This window comes from Columba livia, chromosome 2 (genome assembly GCF_036013475.1).
Source record: "Columba livia isolate bColLiv1 breed racing homer chromosome 2, bColLiv1.pat.W.v2, whole genome shotgun sequence".
Taxonomy (NCBI): domain Eukaryota; kingdom Metazoa; phylum Chordata; class Aves; order Columbiformes; family Columbidae; genus Columba; species Columba livia.
In genome coordinates this window covers 113,329,464-113,354,053 of record NC_088603.1, presented here as the reverse complement: position 1 = coordinate 113,354,053, position 24,590 = coordinate 113,329,464, and the positions used below count along the sequence as shown (strand labels likewise).

The 24,590-nt window shown below is 41.4% G+C and overlaps 1 protein-coding gene across 7 annotated transcripts in view; it reads left to right on the top strand.

Annotated features, from left to right (window-relative positions):
* The window catches only part of TMEM241 (transmembrane protein 241), an 88,212-nt gene that overhangs the window by 30,269 nt on the left and 33,353 nt on the right, over positions 1–24,590 (top strand). For 5 of the 7 annotated variants that reach the window (XR_010470504.1, XM_065053323.1, XM_065053321.1 and 2 more), the window contains 2 exons: positions 1,142–1,235; positions 23,386–23,450. Coding sequence is in view for 6 of the 7 variants with exons in the window: in XM_065053323.1 (XP_064909395.1) it covers positions 1,142–1,235; positions 23,386–23,450 (159 nt within the window). In the remaining variant the exon portion in view is untranslated. Of the gene's footprint in view, positions 1–1,141; positions 1,236–23,385; positions 23,451–24,261; positions 24,431–24,517; positions 24,537–24,590 lie in introns of those variants that run through there. The other 2 variants (XM_065053324.1, XM_065053322.1) reach the window with 2 other exon arrangements.

Below are 24,590 nucleotides of genomic sequence, written 5' to 3'. Positions count from 1 at the left end.
TAATAAATCAATGTTAATTGTGACATCAGTATTTCAGGTGTTATAATTAGCCATTTCACTTTTTGTCTCTGAATTACACTAAATGGCTTCAAATCACTCTGACTAAAAGCCCTTCTCAACGGGGCAGAAGATGTGGAACAAACCTAAGCCAACTCTCAAATGTTTGGGCAATGCTGCTTCACTGAACTCACTGATTTCTCAGAGCGGAATGTGCTACTCATGTGTTCAGCACTTCATCCTCTGCACCAGGGAGCTGAATTTGGGCCTTATCTTTTATCAGTAAAGCAGCATCTGCTTTCTTGGCTCCAGGCACAGCGGATGGTCCTTCGAGGTCTCGTGTTATGGCTCAGTGTATGAGACTCTTGTACATCCTGCTCCTGGGCAGTTACCTTACCCTACTGTGGTGTATCAAAAACACCTGTACTGACATGTGGCTCAGATGCAACTTTTTTTTTGTTTGAAACAGCATCCAGAGCCAAAGCTTATAACCTCTGTGAGGTGTGGAACAGAGTTTCCTTAAGAGTAGTCTTGGCTACAGAAGCACTGGGGACTACTGTTCTATATGACTTGAGAATCAAAATCCACTTAATTGTCAGCAGAGAGCTTTGTAGTATGCTGTTCCCAGCATTACTGAGTCATCTGTCTATTTGTTATACAGTAGAAATGTATTTGCCTTCCTGATTGGAATTTAGGCTTCATGAAGTTAAACAGCTTGAAAGCTACAGGCAGATACTTTCCAGTGGTTATTTTTTCAATTCGAGGCTCTGTGGAGGTTGAAGTGAGTTAGTTGCCAGACATGTGTGGCTTCTGTTGAAATTAGCAGTACCTTTGTTTAGAGCCATTTCACTGCCTGAAGTTAGTATTTCACCTCATGTTTCCAATAGTCTCTACTTTTCTGATTATGTAAGTGTATTAGAGGCTAGCCATAAGAGTGTCAGACTTTACTCACTCTAGAACAAAACCTGATATAGACTAGACATAATGTAAGCTCTTTGTCCACCAGCTTTCCTTCTCCAAGTGGGTTTAACACCACTTGAAGGGTGACTGTTCAGTTCTGCATTAGGAAAACCAAAATGCCTGTAAGCTGTTGCTTAGTTGAAATTAAGAGACTTTATTAACAAGTTTTCCCCGTCCCTTGCAGTGGACTGTTGGGATTCTTTCTGATGTTGCACACAGTGAAGCTAAAAAGCAGCACAACCTCAGGGCAATATGCAGCATGGAGTTTCCTTGCGAAGGTAAGAGAAAGGATGTCACAGAAACACAGTGGATCTGTGCTTTTCCCAGGAGAACTGAGGAATTCCTGCATCTCTCTAGTTTCCCTTGTGATTCCTGTGTGATGCTCCTAGGGCCTGTCAGTGCAAACTGCATGTAGAGTTGAGGTGACAAATATCAGGTGCATAGCAGGCCAGGGTCATTAGCTGAGGTGAAATGCTGTATATAGACTGAGTTAAATGGAGCTGGGCTGATTATTGCAGCTAAGTATTTGGCCTACTGAATCCCAGTAATACGAACTTATACTTTCCAAAGGTGTTTTGGAGAAGAATACTCCTTCTGAGAGTGTGTGCACCAGCTGTTGTTTCCAGTATGTCTTTCCAGAGGCAAGAGTTAAAACTAGTTCTCTGAAGTTCAGTACCAGAACTCCCACAGCTATCATTGCAGGGGAGAGTGGTGGATGTCATTTGGCTTGACACTAACAACTTGACAGTATCTCCCGCACTCTTCTTATATCCAATTTAGACTGTTACAGTCTGGATGGGCAGACAATTACATGGGTAAATAAATGGTTGGATGATCAGGCTCAGAAGACAGAGGTTAATGATTCCTACTCTAACTGGAGGCTTGTGACAACTGGAGTAGCACAGGGGCCTGTCGTGGGACACCTCCTGTTTAACATCTTTGTTGAAGAATCAGAGGTTACAAGAGTGCACTCACATTTGCAAAGGACACCGAACTGGGAGGATCAGTCTATAACACTGGAGGACAAGGTTGCCTTCTGGAGGGACCTGACCAGCTGCCGAGAAAGTCAGGAGGCTGGAGCACTTTCCTTGTGAGGAGCGGAGACAGACAGCTTTGGGAGCACCTAAGAGACAGCAGGCGCCCAGTAGCTATGGAGAAATTATCAAGACAGATCCAGGTTCTTTATGATGGTGCATGGTGAGGGGGGATGAAGGATAAGTGTGAGTTGAAAGAAGAGAGCTTCAGATTTGGTATAAGGAACAACTTTTTCACCTCAAGAACGAGTCAGGCAGGGACACAGGTTGTCCAGGCAGGCTGTGCAGTCTCCAGCTTTGAACATTTTCAAGACTCAAATGGACAAAGCCCTGAGCAACCCAGTCTGACCTCCTGTGGTCCATTCCTAATGGAATTATCTTATGATCTGTGGATCTAGGGTTTGGCTGTACTTGATTTAAGATATTAACAGCTCATTTGTTAAATTATCAGTGGTAATTGCAGTCAGAAGATCTTGTCAGACTCCTTTTCCTTGGTTAGATTTTACTTAGTTTCATCACGCTCAGCTAAGTCATCTGGAAACCACAACCTTCCCATGTGGTTTGTGATCACAGCTTTTCTACTACAGTGAATGAAACTCTTACCTTACAAAAAAAAAAAACAACTTGTGTAATATGCTTGTTTAGAAACTGTAGTCAAATGGGTCTTTGGTTTTTCTGGGGAAAACAAGAAGGGAGTGATATGCCTCATTTTGTGCTTTGCAAGCTGTTCCACAACGTACAAGTCACGTAGAGTTTCTCACCAGTTTGAATTTCTTCCAAACATTCTGACTGTGCAGATTTTAGTACCTTAGCTTTCTTCTTGCTCCTTGGTAGCAAGTCAACTGATCTAAAGCTTGCTCTCCCACCTCTCCCTCTCCCACCTCTCCCTCTCCCACCTCTCCCTCTCCCACCTCTCCCTCTCCCACCTCTCCCTCTCCCACCTCTCCCTCTCCCACCTCTCCCTCTCCCACCTCTCCCTCTCCCACCTCTCCCTCTCCCACCTCTCCCTCTCCCACCTCTCCCTCTCCCACCTCTCCCTCTCCTCTTTTTTTGTTTAACATTCTGGGTTGGAGATGGGAATAGCTGGCTCTGCTGGTAGGTATTTTTAATAAGGAGAAATGGTTCTACATGTGGTATTTCTGACCTATCAAAAAAAAAATGCAGGCAAAGATGTGTTGCGAAATATATTTTAAGTAGATTTGGGTCCTTCCCAGTTGAAGTGGATCAGAGCCACAAAGTCTGGACAGGATCAAAGCTTTTCCGAAGTTCAAGAGTTTCTAGATTTGTGGGGTTTTGGCCAATTCTAGACTTAAATTAGACAAAGTTTGTTCTGGCCACTGCTCTCAATGAAATTACATGCCTTTATACCAAGTGAAGGTTTGTCCCCGTGTCACTATGATAATTTAATCTGTTCTTTAGCCTTAAACATCTCTGTTTGCTAATGTGCATGGTTTAATTATCTTGTTTAGGTAGGTTTTTATAACAGGGCAAATTAGTCCTTTTCCTGTTGTAGCTTCTAAGCCAGTGCTCAACTTTTATGTCTTGAATAAGTAATGTGGACATGAGATCTGTCTGTGGCACTAGTCATTTTATCAAAACTAGCAGTGTCTCTAGTGTTTTTCACTGGTGTTTTAAAGCTTGCTATAAGAGTGATTTCAGGGCTCTGTCATACCCATCTGAGGCAGTATGAGGAACATGGAGGAACTGCTGCTCCAAGTGATTTTGGAATGCTTGAAAAATTCAGGAACACTATATGTCAGTTTTAGAACAGGGATCAAAAGAGACTGCAGAAACAGACACAGAAAGGCAGAAGGCAAGAGCTGAACTGGAGCTTGTCTACAAGGGTAAGGGGCTGATCTACCAGCTCCTACAAAATTCTCACAGGGTATCTTTTAACTGTAAGGAACCATAAATTTACATATGGGGTAGTTAGGAAGAGTCCCGTCTGTCTGATCACTAATGCTGCTTCCTTCAGGTCTTTGGAAGTGTTAAAACTACGCATTGATCCAGCCCAACATTGCCTGGGTATGAGAGCTGTCTCAGTCACATCTTAAGTCATCATAGATGCAGAAAACCAGTATTTAACTCATACTGTAAAAATCTGTTTAAATCCAAGTGTGTGACTCTTTTTAAAAAAAGGAAAAAAAAAAAGAGGAAAAAAGAAGGAAGTTAATGTGGATAAAGAATAAAGATAGAAAATATTTGAATTTGGACTTGCAGAATGAGATCCAGTGGAAAAAAAATTCTGGTCATAACACTGGCTTTGTGTTCCCACATGAGCATTTTTCTTGGATTGAGTAGTGCCCTAGATCATCCTCTTAATCTCTCAGACTGACTGAAGTTTTCACCAGCAGTTGGAAAGGAGCAGCACATGAGGCCAGAATATGTTTGTCTTGCAAATGAGCCAAGAAAGGAGAAGGCTCCAATCCTTGGACCGCAGTGGAGGTCTCTCGGGAAGCACAGAGAATCAGAAAATCTGTTTTCCATTTGGATGCTTTGTACCTATGTGACTGAGCTGGGGCCGAAATCGTTGCCACCACTTCACTTCTTGTTAAGTGCCAATAGACCAATAAACTAAACCATGAGATCTGATTGGGCCTGCTTTGCAGATTCGAGGCGACATTCTTTGTGAAGCCCACATATTTGGCCTCTCTGCCCTCTAATTTTTCATTCACTTAAAAACTGGAGCTGGGTCATAACTTGTTTTTATGGTACTTACTTTGACTGTGGCAAGTTAATCATTGTATAAGGTTTTTAAATTCTTCCCCATAATGATTTCTGACAGCTTTCGTGTCAAAGCGTTGCTTTGTGCAGAGACAGATGAAGCACAGGTTTCGTCTGTGTATATAGCCCTGTGTTGTATTTATAGTGACAAATGCTCTCTGCACTTTTGCTGTGAAAGCAAATAGTGTGTGTGTTAGTCACATCTGTATAGATTTTTGAGAAATGCCAAAAAATCACTAAAGCGATCTGTAAAACAAACAAACAAAAAGCTTTTAAGAAGCCCAAGATATATGGAATGCTTTGTCATAGCCTTGCACAGATTTAATCCCCAGAAGAGCAAGGACTTGAAACTGTACTGAGTTTTCTTGTTTTAATTTGAAAGTTGTTTTAGTGTCATGGGTCACATACTGGAAAGAAAAACTGGACGTGCTCGTATATACAGACAGAAGCATCTGGTGAGAATGCTAATGAGCTGTAACAGTGCTGTCAGTGAGTTTGTTTAGATTAAGGCTGCCAATCTATATCTGGTGTTGAAACCTGTTAGTGTTTCTGAAAGCTAAGCAGCAGAAATAATTTAAATCATGAATAGAAGAGGAAAATGGTATTTCAGAATATTTCTTCAAGATACTGGTTACTTATGAAATCATACTCCTGTATCATGTTTAGTGTTATCCCAATAAACTTGTAGTAGGGAATTCAGCTTGTTTCCAATAGGAACTTATTGAGACAGCTTGTTATAAAGAGGAAGAATATACGGGAAAATCAGTGGAACATGGATTTTTGGATTCTGTCTTCCTCTCAGCTCTGAAAAACTGAAGTTGGATAACTGAAATGAAGTTGCTTTGGATTTTACACTGATTTTCTTATGCTCTGTCCTAATGGAAAAGGATTCTGCATAAAAAGTCTGTTTAAAATTTATATAATAACCAGAAGAAGAGTGTATTTGGTTGTTTTGTACTTGCCCACTTGGTTATATTGTAGACTGAAGTAGTGTCATCTTTGCATGCTGTTGTGCTCAGGCAAAAGTGACAGGGAGACTCTTGGTTGAAAATCACATTGCTTTCTTGGCTTAGACCTCCTAAAGCTTTATGCAGAAATGTCATAAACTCCCACTGGAGTTCCATAAACACAGCGTGTTTGTACTCAGCAAAGATCCTACCCCCTGTGTGCAAGGCTGTCTTAGGATCTGTGCTCACCCAATCTGGAAAAACTCTGCAAATCTTGAAAAACTACAAACCAAGGCCTTGGGAGAGGGGGACAATTGTGTTAGAGACCTGACCAGACTCTGCTGGTAGGTGCTTTCTGTGGCACCAGTGTAGTTTGAACTTTGTCTCTAATCTGAGAGATGGAATTTCCCATCTGAAGCTTTCAAGTGTGCCAAGAGGGGTTCTTAAAAGCAGAAGTGAGCTTCTTCCATCTACGCACCTTGCGTACTCACATGCATGTGGATATGCACACATATGCATAAAGATAATTAAAAATGGTAAAAATCCTTATGGATTTGTGGTTGGTCCTCACTGTGTGAAATACACACATTTATCCTTGACATATATCTGATTCTTGTGGGTCACCATGGGGACTATGCAAATACCTTGGAAAAGAAAATGTTTTCCTCAGCTGAGCTTGCCAAGCAGATAAGGCAAACTGTGTGCTCCTAACTGCGCCTTAAGGGTTTAGGGAAAAACTAGTTGCTGAAACCTTAGAAGTATAGGGTTTTGGGTAGTTTCCATGGAGACAGCCTGATAGTTATGTTGTAGCATCCAACACTAATTACACCGTATAATTGTTGGGAAGAAGACCAGTCTCCGTAACAACTCCTTTGTGTGCTGCATGACCACTAAGCTAAGTGTCATGGGCTCCCTGGGGACACTAATAGAATTTAAGGAAACTGTCTCTCGTAAGAATAGCGGAGGCTCATTGGAGATTTTGAATCTCCAAGTAGTGGAAAATTTAAGTATGTATATTAAGAGGTGTTGTGTAGGCGGGCTGCAGTTGTGTATCCATTGAAAATGGCAGCTACACAGCTTTTGAGCGTGACATGGTCACACAAATAAGTTACGTGTTGCAACTTCAGGGTAGTATTACAGCACAATTTTCATCTGTGCTCGATAGAATAAATCAGGTCTCAGAAGACATTAATTGATAGATTGAGCCCTAAGGGATGCTCTGAATTAGTTTGTTTCCTTTTATCCATCATGATATCCATTTGAAGTGCATCGTGTACATTTGGTGTTGTCATTCTCTTGAACATTAAGCTCACTGCAGAACCATTAATTTAGAGTATGTCTTTGGAAGGTACTTTTTCACCCCTACCCTTGACAAACTGTCTCTATATACTTGACAGTAGAAAATGACAGTTTAAAAGTAGATTTCGTCAACTCTTAACAGAATTTTGAATTGCAGAGGATTCAGGATCATTGGTTCCTCTGCATAATAGATTCCAAGTTGCCTGTGTGTTTATTTGGTCTCCTGGAGTTACTTACATATGGAGAGCTGAGGCTGGGAGATAAATCAGAAGTGTGACAAAGAGAAGACAAAAGAATGAGGACTCTTGCAAATTGTTTCCATTGCTAATGTGTTGATGCAAATGCCAAAATCATATGGGAGAACTGTGCACTATATGTAATAACATACTAATGCAGAAGGTTTCAAAGCTAGCTAAGGCTAGGCTTCTGAAAATGAGCAAAAATAGCCACATTCTTCTCCCTTGCTCATTCCCTGTTCTTTTCAGGATCTGTCTCGCTAGCTGCCTTTTTGCTTCTTAAAAACTTTCATGGGTGAAATGTCTCCAGGCTGCCTCACAAATCTGGAGCTTTCTTCAGAAACTCCTCATGTTAGCGAGCTGCTGCTGTCTGAAACGGGTCTCCCAGTCTTTCTCTTGCTCTCCCTCCCCAACTCAGAACCAAGCTTTGCAAAATCTCAAGTGCATCCATTTTTCAATCCCCCTCTGTACAACTGTTTAAGGATTAGATTTTGACTTTCAACAAGAGTCAGCAAACAGCCACAGGGCTCTGGAAGAGGCAGACTGAACGGCTTATGTCCTGTCCCTGGAATATATGGTGCTCAGGGAAATCACAGAGGCTTCAGACAGTCTCAGGAGATAACCATGAGCTGTCCTTGTCCTATCCATGGGTAGCACGGCGAAAAAGAAGGCAGAGTGCAGCTTTCTCTTCATGTGTGTTGCTACGGATGGTTGTCCTGAGGTGGAAGGGAATGGGTCGTCTTGTAGAGTCTTCTCCACCCTTTCTCAGGGAATGGGAGGCCAAAGACTATAGTCAACTAGAGTCACTTCTGTCACTGTTGTCTCATGCAAGAGGCATAAAGGGCCCTCTGGTGCCCACAGGGCTAAGCGTGTAACCTTGTGACATTGCTCATAAAAGGCATTGCTCAAAACAGATTAGCTGTGTTAATGTTTTAAAAAAACCTATTTTTTCAAGTATCACAGTTTTTAAGGTTTCTGATGGAATATTTTGACCTTTTGAATGGTTAGAAAGCCCTGGAAATACTTTTGGTTTTGAATAAAAACAGAAAACGTTAAAGTGCACCAATTCTTCCTTGCAGTCCTTAGCAGAATAATACTGCTGCTAATAGCATGTTGATTTCTTTCCATTACATCATCACTAAAACAGCATAAACACACCAGAGAATGGCAATGCAGAGCCTATGTCTCTGTTATAATTGTTGGGTTGTACAGAAAGGGGTCAGCAGGGAGATTTAGTTATCTGGTCTGGGAACTGTTTGTTTATGAATTAGGTTTTCCCAAAGGAGTCGTGAGATGGGAAATACAATAGGAAATGGACTTTGTACAGGCACAGAAATACCAAGATTGTAAGTGTCATGCGGGAGAGAGGTTGATGGAAACTTGCTATTTTTGCTAACAGCTTTTTAAAAATACTTGATCACACATCCTGAAGTTTCCTATGCTATTTTTGATACTAGTGATATCCTCCACAGAGTTCCAAGTTAGTCATGACAGAAATATGTTTTACATTCCTTAATGTTGACAAGGAACATAAGCACTTCACGTATTTCTATGGATTTTAACAATGGAAAAATGCATTATATTGTTTTTCACTAAAACATTCCCCTTAAGCCAGGCATCCTCTTTGGTTCTGACAATATCCTCAAACCCTTCCAGCAACATTTTGCTTTCCGTGAATGAGTAAAGCAGCGTGCATAGGATCTGGCCTATTATAGCAGCGATACTGGAGGCAAGAAATGCTTTGAAGAGGCACTCAAAAAATGCACAGGTCTTGAAGTGACAATGGTGTCAATCTGCAGTGTGCAGCCTGAGACCTTTGGGCAATCCAGCATGGAAAGAGCAGTCTCTGAGAATGTGTTCAGCATCCTACCCAGCACCCCCTCTACAGCAAGGTACTCCAGATATAATCAGTCTTGGCAAAACGGGCCAGTCCCCACCTGGGTCATTTGAGCCAGCTCTGGAGGTGGCTTCAGAGCAGACAGCTGGGTGGGTGGTCACCTACCTGATATCTGTGTGGAAAATAAAGTTTGTTCAGTTTTGGGCCCCTCGTCATAAGAAGGACATTGAGGTACTAGAGAGAGTGCAGAGGAGGGTGATGAAGCTGGTGAGCAGCCTGGAGCACAAGTCTGATGAGGAGCAGCTGAGGGAACTGGGGCTGTTTAGCCTGGAGAAAAGGAGGCTGAGGGGAGAACTTGTCGCTCTGTACAACTACCTGAAAGGAGTTTGTAGGATGGAGGATGTTGGTCTCTTCTCCCACGTAGCAAGTGATAGGACAAGAGGAAATGGCCTCAAGTTGTACCGGAGAAGGTTTAGATTGGATATTAAGAACAAAAATTCTACACAGAAAAGCTTGTCAGGCATTGGAACAGGCTGCCCAGGGAAGTGGTGGAGTCACCATCCCTGCAGGTGTTTAAAAGGAGTTTAGACGAGGTTCTTAGGGACATGGTTTAGTGCTAGAGTTAGGTTATGGTTGGAGTCAATGATCCTGAGGGTCTCTTCCAAATGAAATGATTCTGTGATTCCCAGGTTGCTCAGGATATATTTTCCGCTGTCAGTCCTCTAGTGTGCTTTGTGAAGGTATTATCTGGTATAGGGCAATGCCTAAGCTCTTGGCTTTGGCCTGAGTGTCCAGCTGACTTTTGAAAAGACATTCAGTTTTTGTGATACATGGAAACACATTGATGTAGCCTGTAACACATCTGCCTTTGGCCCCATTTTTTTGCCTCTGTCTCTACACTGTTGAAGTTCTCTTTCAGAAGTTGTGATCCCTTGAGCTGTGTTTGCTTGAACTTTAAAAGATAATAAACTATCAGGGATTGAAAGTATCAGCCTGGTTAATTTGGACTTTGGTAAGAATTATGAAATGGTGGTCATAAAGTGGCTAAATGCTGAAGAATTATCACAGCCACTAAGTGGTCTATTCTTAAAAATATTGTCTTCCACCGCTGTGCAAATAGATTCTGCCTCTAAGGAAACTCAAGACAATTTTCCTTTACTTCATGGACCCCAGCTGCCAGGAACTTTACACTCTGCCTGCTGGAAACAGCTTTTCTTTTTTCTCCTGGATGCCAGCTGAGCCACCACTGAGACAGTGCTGTGGAAGGTCATGGTCCAACTGTGAGGACTTTGGAATTGCCTCCTCTCCCGCCTTTAGGCAGAGGTCCTGATACTGCAGGGCAGTTATAGTAACAGTTCCTGCCAGATCTGGCTACTGGCCCACCCGCTGGCATCTAACCCTTGGGAGGAAGACAGACATAGGCAGATGCTGAGCTCAGGCCTTCCCAAAGAGCCAGTTCCTTTTGTGCCAGATATATGTAGCAAACTGTCAGCTTGCCTGTTAAATTTGCCGCTTAAGTGTGACAATGAAAAGCATCGTCCTCTTATCTGGGTTATCAGCCTTCTCTGTCTCTTCGTGGTAATCTCAATTTCACGATCTCATCAGGGTTAGATGAGGTAAAGAGTGACTTAGGATGCCAAAAGCTCTTGCTGAGCTTAACATAAGATGAAGTGTGTTTTACAGCAGCAGAGTGTTAGAACAGCTGGCTGCTCCCCAACTCTGAGAAGCAATACTTTTCAAATCAGAAAAAATAATTCTTTAACACAGTATACCATATTACTGACCAGTAAAATTCAGGGCTTCCAACAGAAGATAATGCTGAGACAATTGGCTGAGTAAAAGTAAAGAGAGGTGTATATTTTTTACAGAGTCAGATCTGTTTGAAAGGTTTTAGTGACTGAGTCACTAGTAATTTCAGCAGAAGCAGACATTATATAGAAATCTTTCTAGGACAGAAATAGAAAGATTAATATACTGCGTGCCACGGTGTACAAGTTTAGTATCAACTAAGGTGAAGATGCAAATCCTTCCTTTTCTCTGATGTGCAACATTGACTGCAGACTTGCTGCATTAGGGGAGGATCATAAATTCACCTGAATTCTCTGCCATCAGCCAGTACTTGATTAAACAAACCCTTGGTCCACTCCAGTTGGTGTCTGTGATCCTAATAGGTAAAACACTTCACTGCTGTTGTTGTTGCTGTTGCAATGCCTACTCCATGACACAAATATTTAGTAATGCATAAAATAAGAACAGGATGGTAAATCACATTGTCCCGTCAGCTTCTGAGCTCAGAGGTATCAGGGAAGAGATTAAATGGCAGCAGCAGTTTAAGGCCTTTGCAGTAATGGGGCAGCATGTAAGGAAAAGAGACTTCTCGACAGGCTGAAACAGTAGAAGTACAGTGAAGCATTATAATGTATGTAGCATTTACAGGAAACAGGAGCTGATGGGGCTTAAGTTTGGTATAACCTGGAAATGCTAACATATTTCAGCTTTTGGTCAAATATACATGCATCAACAGTCAATCTTGTAACAGCAAGAATGGACAAAGCACTTATTGGCAAAGACAAATAAAAATAAAGTTATTTCACCAAAAGAAGCCTTCTCATATTTCTCATTAAATGACTTTTGTTGTCCTTGCTTGACAAAGCTTCAGCTGCATGGATCGTGCCCCTCATTCGCAGAACTGACCCGAACAGATGCTGTTAGTCTGGTGCCTGCACACCCACCTGTTGGAATCATGATTGATAGTGTTTCCACAGCAGCAGAGCTTACTTCGGGGAGAACAGCCGTGAACTGCACAGGGTTTCCCCTTCAGCTCCTTGTTACAGAACCAGAGCACTGAGAGTAGTGACAGCATCTGGATTACGTTTTCAGTGGTCACATTTAAAAGCAACATTTCCATATGAACAGAGGCACTGTTAAAACTGAGTTCTGTACTATAACCACTCTACACTTTACAGGCTGAAGATTGGTGGCATTTCCCCAGCTGTCTCATTAGTCACAGGAAGGGGAAATATATGTTTTGACCATTATCTCCAGTAGTGGAGGGCTAATGCTTCTTGCTTTGGCTTTCTCTTTAAGATGATAGCAAGTCTGATGTTTGTGTTTGAGTGAAGGTATGGTGGAGTGGCTACTTGATGTGCAAAAAGAAATAGCTACCATAATTTTCAAGCCAATCTAGTATTTTACAGAGGGGAAAGAGTTTTGTTTTTATTTAGAAGTCTCAGGATATGTTTCACTTTTTGTAGGAAAGGAAAATGAGTTATCATGTGCTTGTAATTGTTCAGTCTTATCAGTAGTGTATGTTTATATATTTCTATGCTATATATAAGAAGTGTTTACATATGAATGCATTTATAGATATGTGTTTATGCATTGATAATGTAGGCCTTTCTGAAAAGAAAAAGTCTTGTCTGATCATTATAAATATGACCATGATATCCTGTTTCTCATAAGAGAATTGCTGTTGCAAATTCTGTTAATTACACTCAGTAACCCACATACCCTTCTTTACTTTCTGTATTTAACTACTGGAAAATGTCTCTGCAACATAAAATAATTGCTGTATCTTTCTCTGTGATGGCCCTTGTGAGATTTAAAAAAAAGATACAGCGCAGAAAGGAAGAAATTAAGGTATTGCCCAGAATCAGAGTCAGAAAGGCTATCCGTTAGCTACACATTAAATCTTTGTATGGCTGAGAGCTTTAAGGTGCCACGCAGCTTAAGGAGATGAAGGCAGAGGGTTCTTTAGCAGTGATTCAGAGGCAAGAGGCAGATGGGCTTTTCTGCGTTGTAGGATGGGGCTGAGCATACAGCTGGGTTCCAGCAGGACCCAGTAACCACAGTATCCCCTGATGGCTCATTTTCTCCTGCGGCCAGACTGCTAATGAGATGCATACGGTGCAAGAACAATAGCTTGGCCACCTTTGTTGTATGAGGAATAAAAGAATTAAGAGGTTAGGCAACGATTCTGCAATTCTTTTGGCATTCACATGATGCTCAGGGTTAAAAAATGGTTACTGTGGCATATTAATGAGAAAGGATTATACAATAATCCTTGACATTGTGTTAATCTGATAAAACAGGATACTGAATGTCTTCAAGGGAGCTGATACAACCACTTATTTCTTCAATCTTGCACTTGCAGGACCAGTATCTTGCTTGTATTAGTCATGGTGTCCTGGAAATGAAAAGAACATACGAAAAACAGCACTGAGAAAAGTCTTCATAAATGCGATGGAAAGTAGAGGAGGGATACCTAATTCCCTAAACACTGGAACTGCATATGGGTATCTAGGCATAGAAATGCAGAGGATTATCTGCCCTCTAAATGCATACTAGGGATAATTAAGAAATTTAATTTCTTATAGCAGTTGAAAAGCTGATATATCGGAATGTTCCTCTGTGATACAGAGATTATTGTTTTGTGTATCAGTAAGGTGAAAAAACCCACCTTAAAAATGTCTGGCTATTTTGCTGGAGGTGAGCATTTATACTGCTGCTGTTCCGAAAACATTTTAGAGAGCAGGTTGCTGATTGTGTTTGCCATTTGATCCACCCTCGCCCTCTCTTTTAAATATGTTTTATTTTTTAAATGCGACATGTAGCTGATTGTAAGATGGATCAGAAATTAACTGCTATGAAAACCAGATAGATTCATTTACACTAGAACTAAGTTTTACCATTACGCTTAAGTATTTGACTGCCAGGGCATGTTTAAGTACTGGCTGCTTTTGAGTCACAATACACGGAACTAATTGCATTCTTAAAGAACCCCTGGAATTTACCATTATTGTTTTAATAATGCTCAACAAAATAAAGAAAAATAAAGTATAAGAAAAGGACAGAAGAGAGTGACCCAGCCTCCTTTGAGAAAAAATGTGCTTTAGAGAAGCTGGACATCTGTGCAGGCATTTAGGCAAATATGAAATAAAGGAACTCAAAGAAATTTACAGAAGCTGGTAAAACTTCTGTGTGGCTGGATCAAAGCTGTATGGATGATGAAGTCACTGACTCTATCACCGTTGCCATGGTGCCACTGTTGCCATGGTGCCAGCATCACCAGGCCGTCCTTTAAGTAATACCCTTTAAGGCCTGTGCACCTCTTGGTCATGGGTGTGTGTCAGGGAGGGTTAAAAGCTTTGTTTCCTTCAGGAGAGCCGAGCAGAGTCCACCTGTGAGCAATGTGCACCTAAATATGCTATAATGCACAAACCCATTGCACCGTCTGCTGAATTCATAGACTGACAGTCTCCAGTTATGTCTGTCAGGGAACAAAAACCCTTAGGGCATGTCTGCACTTTGCTCAGGCTGTGGGGGTAATGCAGTAGCTGGGCTCAAGTTAGTTTTAATGAGCAGAACTGAGAGCAAAGCCTGTTTGGTTTTCCCCTGTTTTCCAATATATTTAACTTAAGATTGTTTCTTTCCTTTGTTTGGGCTGCTCACCTTCTCAGGCAGGTTCATGGCATTGATTTTTCCTTTGGAAAAAGCCATTATTTTGGTGGTTCAAGGCTAAAGCTTCATTACTTTTCCTTGGAAAAAACTGTGTCTTTGCTTTAAATCTTCCTTGTCGGTGGATTTATTGGTACTGCTCCTTCAGGGGGCTGTATTATCAGCTGAAGCCATTAGGTTAAGCAGCATATTTTGTCTTGCCTTTGGATTGGTAACAACAGGCTCTCACAGAACAAACTCTCACAGGTCATTTTGATGTGTTGATTAATACACCTGAATCAATATCTAGGGGAAGGAGGCTTTGCAGAAGAGTTGGTTGGAGGAATTTTTCCCCAATTTGCTGTATGTCTTTTAACAAGAGATTGGCTGTGTCACTTTAAAGATGAGCCTTCAAGGAGGCTTCAAGCTTCTAGAAATGATCTAAATTGCATTTGAAAGCTTCCAGGTAAGCTTTTATTTCTGTGGTAGATTCCCCCAAAGCTGACCTGCAGGTAAACAGTTAATGCTTGTTTGATTTTGGTCTGGTTCTGCAGGCTGTGTTCATTCAGGTACTGTGCAGGACTGGGAAGATCTTCTGTGCACAATATCTGCAGTGCTCTATTTTGACTGACAACTGTGGGAGAAAAATAGTATATTCATTTTTTCTCCATGTTTTCTTTATATTTGATTGTTTTCCCCTGTCCCATTCACAAGCAGGCTGGTTGTATTTGACTTCAGTTCTAGTCTTCTTTCTTGTGAGGAAGAATGTTCCCATCTTTGTCATCTTCAGCAGAGATTTTTTATGCCCACTTATGGAACGTGTCCAGTGCCTGTTCTAGCCTTCTGTCCACAACTGGTGAGCTTATTGGTGGTCATTGATGCCTCTCGTTGTTCATTGCCGACTTTCTGCAGTTTGTGAAACAGTCAACACCTGGTCTATGAAGATCTCCTCTCAAGTTTGGGCTTTTTCAGAAAGGCTTGTCAGTACATGCTGGGCCGCTTTAGTCAGGGTTTAGACAGGAGAGATCCGGGTCCCTTGGTGTTCCTTCCATGTATTTGGCTGTCCCAATTAGTGCCTTATTCTTCTGTTTCTGTATCTTCTGGATCTCTGTTAATCAAAATATTCTTGCTGAGGTGCTGAGAAGTTACCCATCTGGCAATGTTTGGTTGCCTTAACGTTGGATGTAGCTCAGTGGAGGAGAACTGGATAGCAATGGCTTGTAGTCCAGCTGGGATGAAAAATGTGTGTAAACAAGGAGGAATGGTGTTAATAGCTTAGTAAATTCTTGTGAATTAATGAATACAGAAGATGGCATTTAAAGAATCAATGCCCTTTTTTTTCCTGTCCTGAAGATTTTTGTTTCATTTTTGCTAGATCTCCATACCTGACATAACATTTTGTGTGCACATACGTACATATGCTTATTCCCAAGTAGACATGTATACAAAAGAGACGTAACTCTGAAATCTGGGGAATTATTTCAGTGGCCCTCCCTCAAGAAACAGAAGAGTATGTGTTGTTCCTGATGTTTGCCAGCTGTAATTTCTGGTAGTACTGGATTACCTTGATGTAGCTGTTTTGAGTGGCACTAACAGTGATCCATTGCCCTGATGATGTTTGATTATTATCTTAGCAGCTGGTTAAAACATGCAGAAGAGGGAGAAAACAAATATTATATCTATAAAAAGCTTGACATTGCTTTAATTCCACCAGTAGAATGAAAACAAAGGTTGTGTCATCAGAAGCTTTTTCCTTATGTTTTGAGAAGATGACCTGATGATAAATAGAACAATTTATTTTGAACAGTGAGTGAACTTGATGAGCCGTTTCAAAACACTGTCTTTGGAAAAAATGCACATTCTTGTAAGGACAAAAGTTTTGGCAGTTTGAGGAACTGAGGTTACAAGGATTGGCTCTGTGTACACAAATTAAGGAAAACTTTGTAAAGTATTCTGTGTTCACTTACAGCAAGAACTATGACGTTTAACATTCTAGCAGTTTTACAGTGAATCAGAGGAACCATACTTTTTATATAGTATGTACCAGTATAGTTGTAATATTAACAAATCACCGTCATGTCTGAACTGAATCCCCCATATCTTTCCATGCCAGATAGGAAGATTAAATCAGAATCTAAATTTTGAAAATGTCCTCATCCGTGTTCTTGACTATGTAGACAACATGTTCCTGAACACCTCAGAAGTGGTAGATATTCAAAATCTACAGCCAGCTCCTGCAGCTTGAAAATCTTTCTCTAAAATGATGGAAAGTCAGAGATGGAAGGAAGCAATGATAGCTTGGTCAAGAATGACACATTTATCTAATCAGTGCTGGCTGGTTTGAACTGATTGAGAATTGACACTGTAGAGGCTATGGGGTAACCACAGCTGGTTGGTGGAGAAGGCAAGGCAGCAAAGAATGCCAAGTCCCCCATTTCTGTATCTCCCAGGATCCAAGTTTCTGCTTTGCCAAGTACCTGGAACCTTTAGGATGCCATTGCCACCTCCTGTCTTCAAGCCACATGTCAGACTTACCAGAATTTTCTGATGTTATGTGGTCAAGAAATAGCTCTAATAGAGAAACTGGCTCAGCAGTGATCTTGCCTGTACTCAAGGTCCTCCAAATACTCCAAGCAGTCTTTAATTTTTATTTCGTTATCTATAAAATCTAATTATCTTCTAATTCTGAATTAATTTATAAATATATTTCTAATTTTTTTAAAAAGATTTTTTTCGGAAATAAATTTGGCTTTCCCTTCTGAACATTTTTTCCTGTCTGCCAATAATGTGATTAGGAGAAAGGAGGGGATCATTCACGTCATGAGTTGTGTTGTGGTCTGTCAAAGTTCCTTGGGAACTCTTTAAGTCTAGTTGGTAGTAGTGCCTCCCTCTGCTCATGAATCACTAAAGCCAATTTACAAATGCAGATGTATGAGAGCATGTTCTTTCCTATGCCTCCTTTTGGCTGTGCAAGGGTGATTTTATGTGCTGGATTTGTCCCTGCTGTGCAACAGGTTCTTCCGTATATTAGGATATTTATGCATGGTGAGTCTTAGTCCGTTACCCAGCATTTCACCAGTGCCATTGTTGTTCTTGTTGCCAGTAATTCAGCTTGAAAAGGAGCAAACTCTGGACCTGTGGAACTGACTCCCTTCTTCTCTTTGGATCCTGAAATTGGGCACTGTGTTGTCCTTCAGAGCATATTGTTAAATACAAATGACAATGTAGGTGGTGTGTGGGGTGTTACATGGCATCCGGGCCTGTCTTTGGTTCCCAGAATGGTGAGAATTCCTGAGGTTTTCACTCTTTTTTTATGTGGGGAACTGAATCTGGGAATCTTTTCTAACCAAGAAGGAGTCTGAAACCTCTGACTGTCCCACTTCTTGTGGGTTAATTCTCTGGAGGCCCATGTCCCCCTGCTTTGCCAGGCTGTGGTATACCATACCCAAAGCTCAGACTTTCAGATAGGTGTTTCACCACTGAGGAAACAGCAATTTCTTTCTTCCTATTTGATTCCTTGTGATCCCTCCTTAAAGCTTCACTGTAGTTCATGCCTTACCAACTTCTGACGAGTTATTTTTGGCCATGGTTTCTCTCATGCACAAACCCTAGAACTCTTGGATATCTGTGGTCATTAGGTACAATGAGTTCAGCCTCATCTGTTTCTGTTTCAATGTTTACAATAGGTCTTTCCTGTCACTGAATCTCCTCGAAATATGTTGCTCTTATTCAGAAAATGTAGCAGGGATCTCACAAGCTTTGTTTCTGTCTTTAGGGACTTGGGTTGTAAGGTGACAGAGGAGTCTGTATTTCTCTGCTGTCCCACCCTTTCTAGGTGGGTCTAACCCCACTTCTGGTGCAAACTTGTAGAAGGGCTGCTGGAGGAGCTTGGAGGAGACTGAGGGGAGATCTTATCATGGTCTACAGCTTCCTCACAGGGGTGGGAAGAGGAAGGGCAAGCACTGATCTCTTCTCTCTGGTGACCAGCAACAGAACTTGAGGCAATGGCAGGAAGATGTGCCAGGGGAGGTTCAGGCTGGACATTAGGAAAAGATTCTTCACCCAGAGGGTGGTGGAGCACTGGAACAGGCTCCCCAGGGAGGTGTCACGGCCCCAAGCCTGACAGTGTTCAAGAAGAGACTGGACAACACCCTCAGACACATGGTGTGAACTGTGGGGTTGTCCTGTTCAGGACAGGAGTTGGACTCGATGATCCTTGTGGGTCCCTTCCAACTCAGGACATTCTGTGATTCTTTCTGTGCCATTCTAAGACCCTTCTCTCTGGCACAATCCAGCCACAGGGTTGGGTTGGCCTCTGTTTTCTTTCCAGGTGCTTGTTTGTTCCTTGTTCTAGAGCAGCGACTTAAAGAAGTCCCATCTGTTCTGTTTCATTATCTAACTATTCAGGCCTAATCTTTGTTCCGGCAGTCCTGCAGCGTTCTCCCAGTGCTGATGCTGTTCTAATTTTCTTCTTCTTGGTGGGATCTGCAGTCCTAGCTCATGCAGGCTATCTCCATTACCATATAAGCCATTTCATCTAGAGTAGGTTGGCTGGGCTGATGAATTTCTGCAAGTTGTGTCCTCCAGCAGTGGAGGAAATCAGCCCATTCTCCTCATACACAGAGACCTCATCTCAGGTAAATATCTGTTGCAAGGATATTTCCTTCAGTGCTGATACACATTGTAAAGAGCTAGAACTGGTTTTGACTGAGATAACAAGCACATTCTGAAATGCTGGGATTTTTGTTCATTTATAAAATTACTTGTAAATAATTCAGTGATTTGAACTATAGAAATAGTTGAGATCAAGGCAAATGTGTGTTAATAAAATGTTCCTTTAGATGGATCTTGTTTCCACAGTACGATGGAGTGACACGTGATATTTAGAGTTATTTATTTTAATAAACAATCTTTTTTCCTTTTTTATTGTGCAAAGAAGGGTTTGAAATTACTTCTCAGGAATGATCTCAACTCGCATGGAAATGTTTTGTTAAATGATGCTACACTTGGATTATTTTTCCTAATCACTGAAAGCTTTGTCAGAATTTTGCAGAAATGTTCACGGTATGAATGTTTTTAAGAACAGCTTTTGCAGTACTGCCTGGTTACAGTTCCTTTAAGCAAGTAGGTAGGCAGACTCCATAGAGCTATTCCTGTTTCTAAAATTGTTGGGGTTCAACCATCCAGTTTGTATCATTTGGTAGAATTAGTGACTGTATGGCAAAATCTTGGGGACCTCTGTTCAAAATACGGTGGTTATAGCTAATTAAAATTTTCCTTTCCACCTCCTAGTTTTACAGATTCAGCACCAAAATATGTTTAGAAATCATTAACTTTAGTTTGTCCTTTTACTTGCTGTCTTTTGTCTTGCAAGCTCATTCCTTTTCCTGAAGCATCTGAACGGTGACCTTTGAAGTAAAGAAAGATTACTGCACTTAGCATGTTATGGTTTTGTGATTGTTGTTTTGTTTTGTTTGGTTTTTTAAAGGACATTCAGAACATCCATGTGGGTGGGTTTTTTTGAACGAAATAGGCACTTAAAACACTTTGGAAAATGCTGAAATGTACTTGAAGGAAAATTACCTTCTGAACTATGTCCTTAGACTTAAGATTCTTCCCCTGGAACAAATAATACGGTTAGCTTCCCTGAAAACTTGTTTTCTATTTTTAAATGTGCTCCTCTTTTAGATATATAATCAAAGCTGGATGTTTTAGCAATGTGTTTTCCTTTTGCTTTGTTTTTGCTTTGTTGTTTTTTTTTTCTTTCACACGCTTACTTCATGTGCTCTTCCAACCCACATTTTGTTTCTCTTTGGCACTGAGAGACTCTTACATAATTTTTCAAAAATACAACAGTGTTCTGCTGTAATAGCCCAAGAGGCTACAGCCTGCATTTTTGCAGAGGTTTGGGATGGTCGCAGTAGAATGGTGTATTGTTTTTGATAAGGCCTGTTTTGGGAGAGTTCTTAAATGCCTGTTTCTCTGCTGTTGGCCTCTTCTCAAGTTTCTGATAAACAAGACTCTACAAGGGAGTGGGTGACACAACTTTAACTTGTGTCACTTCTCAAATACAGCACGTTCAGTTTCTTTCAGGAGGACAGCTTAAAGAAAAGAATGATCTGTAGATACCACAGCTGCTATCCTTCATTAGTTCCTGTTTACATGCTCAGTAATGAATATTGTACCTTTTAATGTAATAAGTTAGTATTAGCCTAAGATAACCTTAGTGCAGTTGATTCTACTGATGCAGTTGATTCATGCTGATGTAAAAGAGAAATAGTTCCTTGTAGGTCAGCACAGCTGCTGCAAGGTGTGTGAGAGGAGAATCCCACCTGCTGGAAGAAGACGTGGATGTACTTTAGAGTGATGCATTTGAACTGACAGATATCCAGCTTAGCTTAGGAGCTGTATTTGGGTGAAGTGCTGGAAAGATTCAGCTCCTGAGTACTTAACTTCCAATATTTGCTGTAGGTGTCAGCTCTCAATGGCTGCAAACTGCTATGAGACAGGCCAAGGTGTGACCTGAATGTGGACAGTTGTAATATCATCTTCTTGAGTTTTGAAGAATAACTTTCAATTTGTGACTATTCCTTCTCCCCTGTCAGTCTCTTTTGGGTGCACCTATGTAGTGATATGTGTGCTGGTATGTATACATCCGAGTCTATAGAGGTAGAGCTGATGCATACCTTTGATTTTCCCCTGGAGTGGGAGCTCGCTTTTTCTGTTAGCTTTGGGCTTTACAGTATTGTCCCTGTTGTACATTGCTCTGGCAGGCCATGTGCAAATACTTAAGTCAGATGGATTAATAGTTCATATCAGGAGGTCTGTGGTTGTGTGGATACCAGCAATATGACTGCTGTGGAGGAATGGAGTGGATCTGCAGTTTCATGGCATCCTTCCTGGATGAAGTCCATCTCCTGCGCCTTTCCCTGTAAAAGGTGCCTCTGCTATAGGCAAATCCAGAACAGTCAGGGCGTGACTTATGGTAATATCTAGGAATTAAAAAAACATCTGAATGCCTCAGTCTCCCTAAATTAGAGAACAACCCCTAACAGGCCAGAGGAGATGCTCACTGTGTAGTCCCCATTAAGCACCACCACTCCTGTGTGGTGCTTCCTGCCACTGTGGGGTCTCAATACTGGCTCTGCTTAATTGTCCCCGCTCCGGCTAACTTATTAGAGTGGGGCTGGAGAAGTAGGGGACAACCAGCTCTTTTTCATCCGCTGCTGCTCGTGATCCTGCACTGATCATGCTCCAGGCAGATTCAGAACCCTGCCTTTTAAAATGCAGCTTTAACAAATGTGGCGGGTATTGACTATCAAATGGTTGGTGCAAGCTGTGGTGCACAGAGTCTACTCTAAAATGCCATTTGCTTCCCTACTGCACATGTAGTAGTGTTTTAACAAGTAATAGATTAACGAATGAAGTTTCTGCTGTCACCCCTGGGAGTCAACTAGACAAACAATGATTAGGAAATCTTAGCTGATAATTGTTTAAATGTTTTGTTTCTTAATTTCATCCTTTTCCTTGGGCAATTTTGTGTTATCCTAAAAAGTGCCTCTCATTCCTCAGTGCTTGTGTTTCCCAAGTATTTGTAAATCACTACCAAGTTTTCCTTTCCCACAGGCATTGCTTATCCTAACTGTTGACTGAAAAATCAATCCCTCCATCTAATGGCTCTGTCACTGTTCTCTGAACTCTTTCCATTTTACATTATCCATCTGGCAACAAAATGTCCCAAACTGCGCACAGGATGCAGATGTTGTAGCTCCGTAGCTGCTGAGGCAGGGAACTGCTACAAATCGTATGTCGGGAACTTGCTGGTTTTAGGATCAGTATAGTGAAAATATAAAGTTGTTTGCCCACAGCTTCTCTGCCTAGAACACCTTGGTGTAATGGTATTTGTGATATAAATCCACTGAAGTTGCATTGTTTTTCTTTATGCCGTACCCTGTTCCTTTTCTTTGGCTTTTCTGCGCCCACGAACACATTTAAAGCTCTCATTCTTCTCAGAAATATGAGGGGTTTTGAGCCTGGGATCTGAGTGCTCTCCCAGCCTGCTGTGGGCAAATAAAAGCCAGGAGGTTTCCAGCCCAGGGCAGCTGGGGTGTGTGATAAGGGACCTTCTGCTCTGGTTCCCTGTCTGGGTTCTGTAGGAGTGAAAACTGAACTGCGACACATAACCATCGTACCATTTTCTCCATTCTTTCCAGCCTAACAAGCAGCATCTTTTGCATGTGCTTTTCCAGCAATACCCCACAGGCAGGTTCCTGCCCCAACCTAGCTGGGCAGCTCTTGTATCCCTGTCTGTTGGGACTTCTTCTGCTTCATGGATTGATCTGAAAGGTTAACATGGGTGTCTGTCTCTTTTCCCAAGTAACAAACGATAGGACAAGAGAAGTGGCCTCAAGTTGCACTAGGGGAGGTTTAAAATGAGTATTTGGAAAAATGTCTTCACAGAAAGGGTTGTCAGGCATTGGAACAGGCAGCCCAGGGAAGTGGTTGAGTCACCATCCCTGGAGGTGTTTAAAAGATGTGGTGCTTAGGGACATGGTTCAGAGGTGGACTTGGCAGTACAAGGTTAATGGATAGAATCAAGGATGTTAAAGGTCTTTTCCGACCTAAACAATTCTATGATTCTCTGAATCTACTTCCTGCTATCTCCCACTTATATCGGGGAGGGAGGTTGGGCTGAAGTAGAAGCTCCATGTTTAGCAAAGTCGTTGAGTTTCTCCTGTCCACTGACAATCTATTTTAGGTACTAAATGTAATGGTTAAGACAGACAACAAAGAAAAAAAAATAAAAATAAAAAAGAAAAAATGTGACTGCACGTTGCTTCAGCAAAAGTATTTCATTTTTCATTCGTGATATCACAAGATCACAAGGTTTGCTTCTTTTTCTTTCAATTTTGCAGGTTATCACTGCTAGCTTATCACCGTTCTTCTTTGTCATGACTGCCAATGTACTAACAACTTCTTGGTAAGTGCCTACGTGAGTTTTTTTCTTAACAGTAAAAATGAATTTCCACACAGTGCTTCATGTGGAAATACTTTCTAAATGTCACCTTCTATTAGCACCAGTAATATTTTGCATGTAAGGAGAACCAGGTGTGCAATGATGGATGCAGTTCAGCAATACAGAGAGTTTCTTCTGCCTCTGTGGGAGAACACAGACATTTTGGACATCAAGCCTCACCACAATTCACTCAGCATGTTTTACAGCTTGACAAATGGAAGCAATAGGCAAATAAATGACCCATTCAAAGTCACGCTATAAAGTAGTGGTGGAATTGGAAATAAAATACAGACATCATGGTTTGGTGACAGCATCTTTTTAACCAATTCAACCAATTCATCTTTTTAACCAATTCAAGTTGCCCTAACACAGTGTGTACTGTGAATGCATACAATGAAAATAGTAGAAAACAGTGATAATAAACTTTTTCCAAAGCTGTATTTTGTAATGTATGGCCACACATTATGAATTGCCTCACCCTGAATTTTTTAGGTAGCCACAGAAAGGATTGGCATGCAAACTTCTTTGGTCAAAGACTATAGTTTTGGTCTGTGCTTTGGACAGCACTCAGTGAAAGGGAATTCCAGCCCATGACCAACACTCCTAAATGCTTCTACTATGCAAATAACAACTAGATATGAGGTTGGGCATGTATCTCTGAGGACAGACTTGTTGTCAGAAATGAAAATCTGCTTGTTTTTTTCCCCTCACAGTTTGATTGTCATCCTAAAAAATCAGCTATGCAGTCAATGGAATTAGCATATTCTTTTTTCAGGGATGAAGTTACAGGAAGGAGAATCTCAGTTTAAACTAGCCTCATCATCTACATGTGTGAATATGCCTCCTCGTATGTGTGTTAGGCGCATGTAATCTCAAATACTAAAATAAGTAATGTGCAAATTTTTTTTAGCTCTTGCAATACATTTATGTGGCCTACGTGTGTAAGAGGCTGAACTAATATCAATGCACTCCTAGTGCAGACCATTAACTTGCCATTCCTCACCTTCTCCTCTCCTTCTCCTTCTCTGGAGACATTCAAAACCCGCCTGGACATGTTCCTGTGCAACCTCACTTCGGCGTTCCTGCTCCAGCAGGGGGATTGGA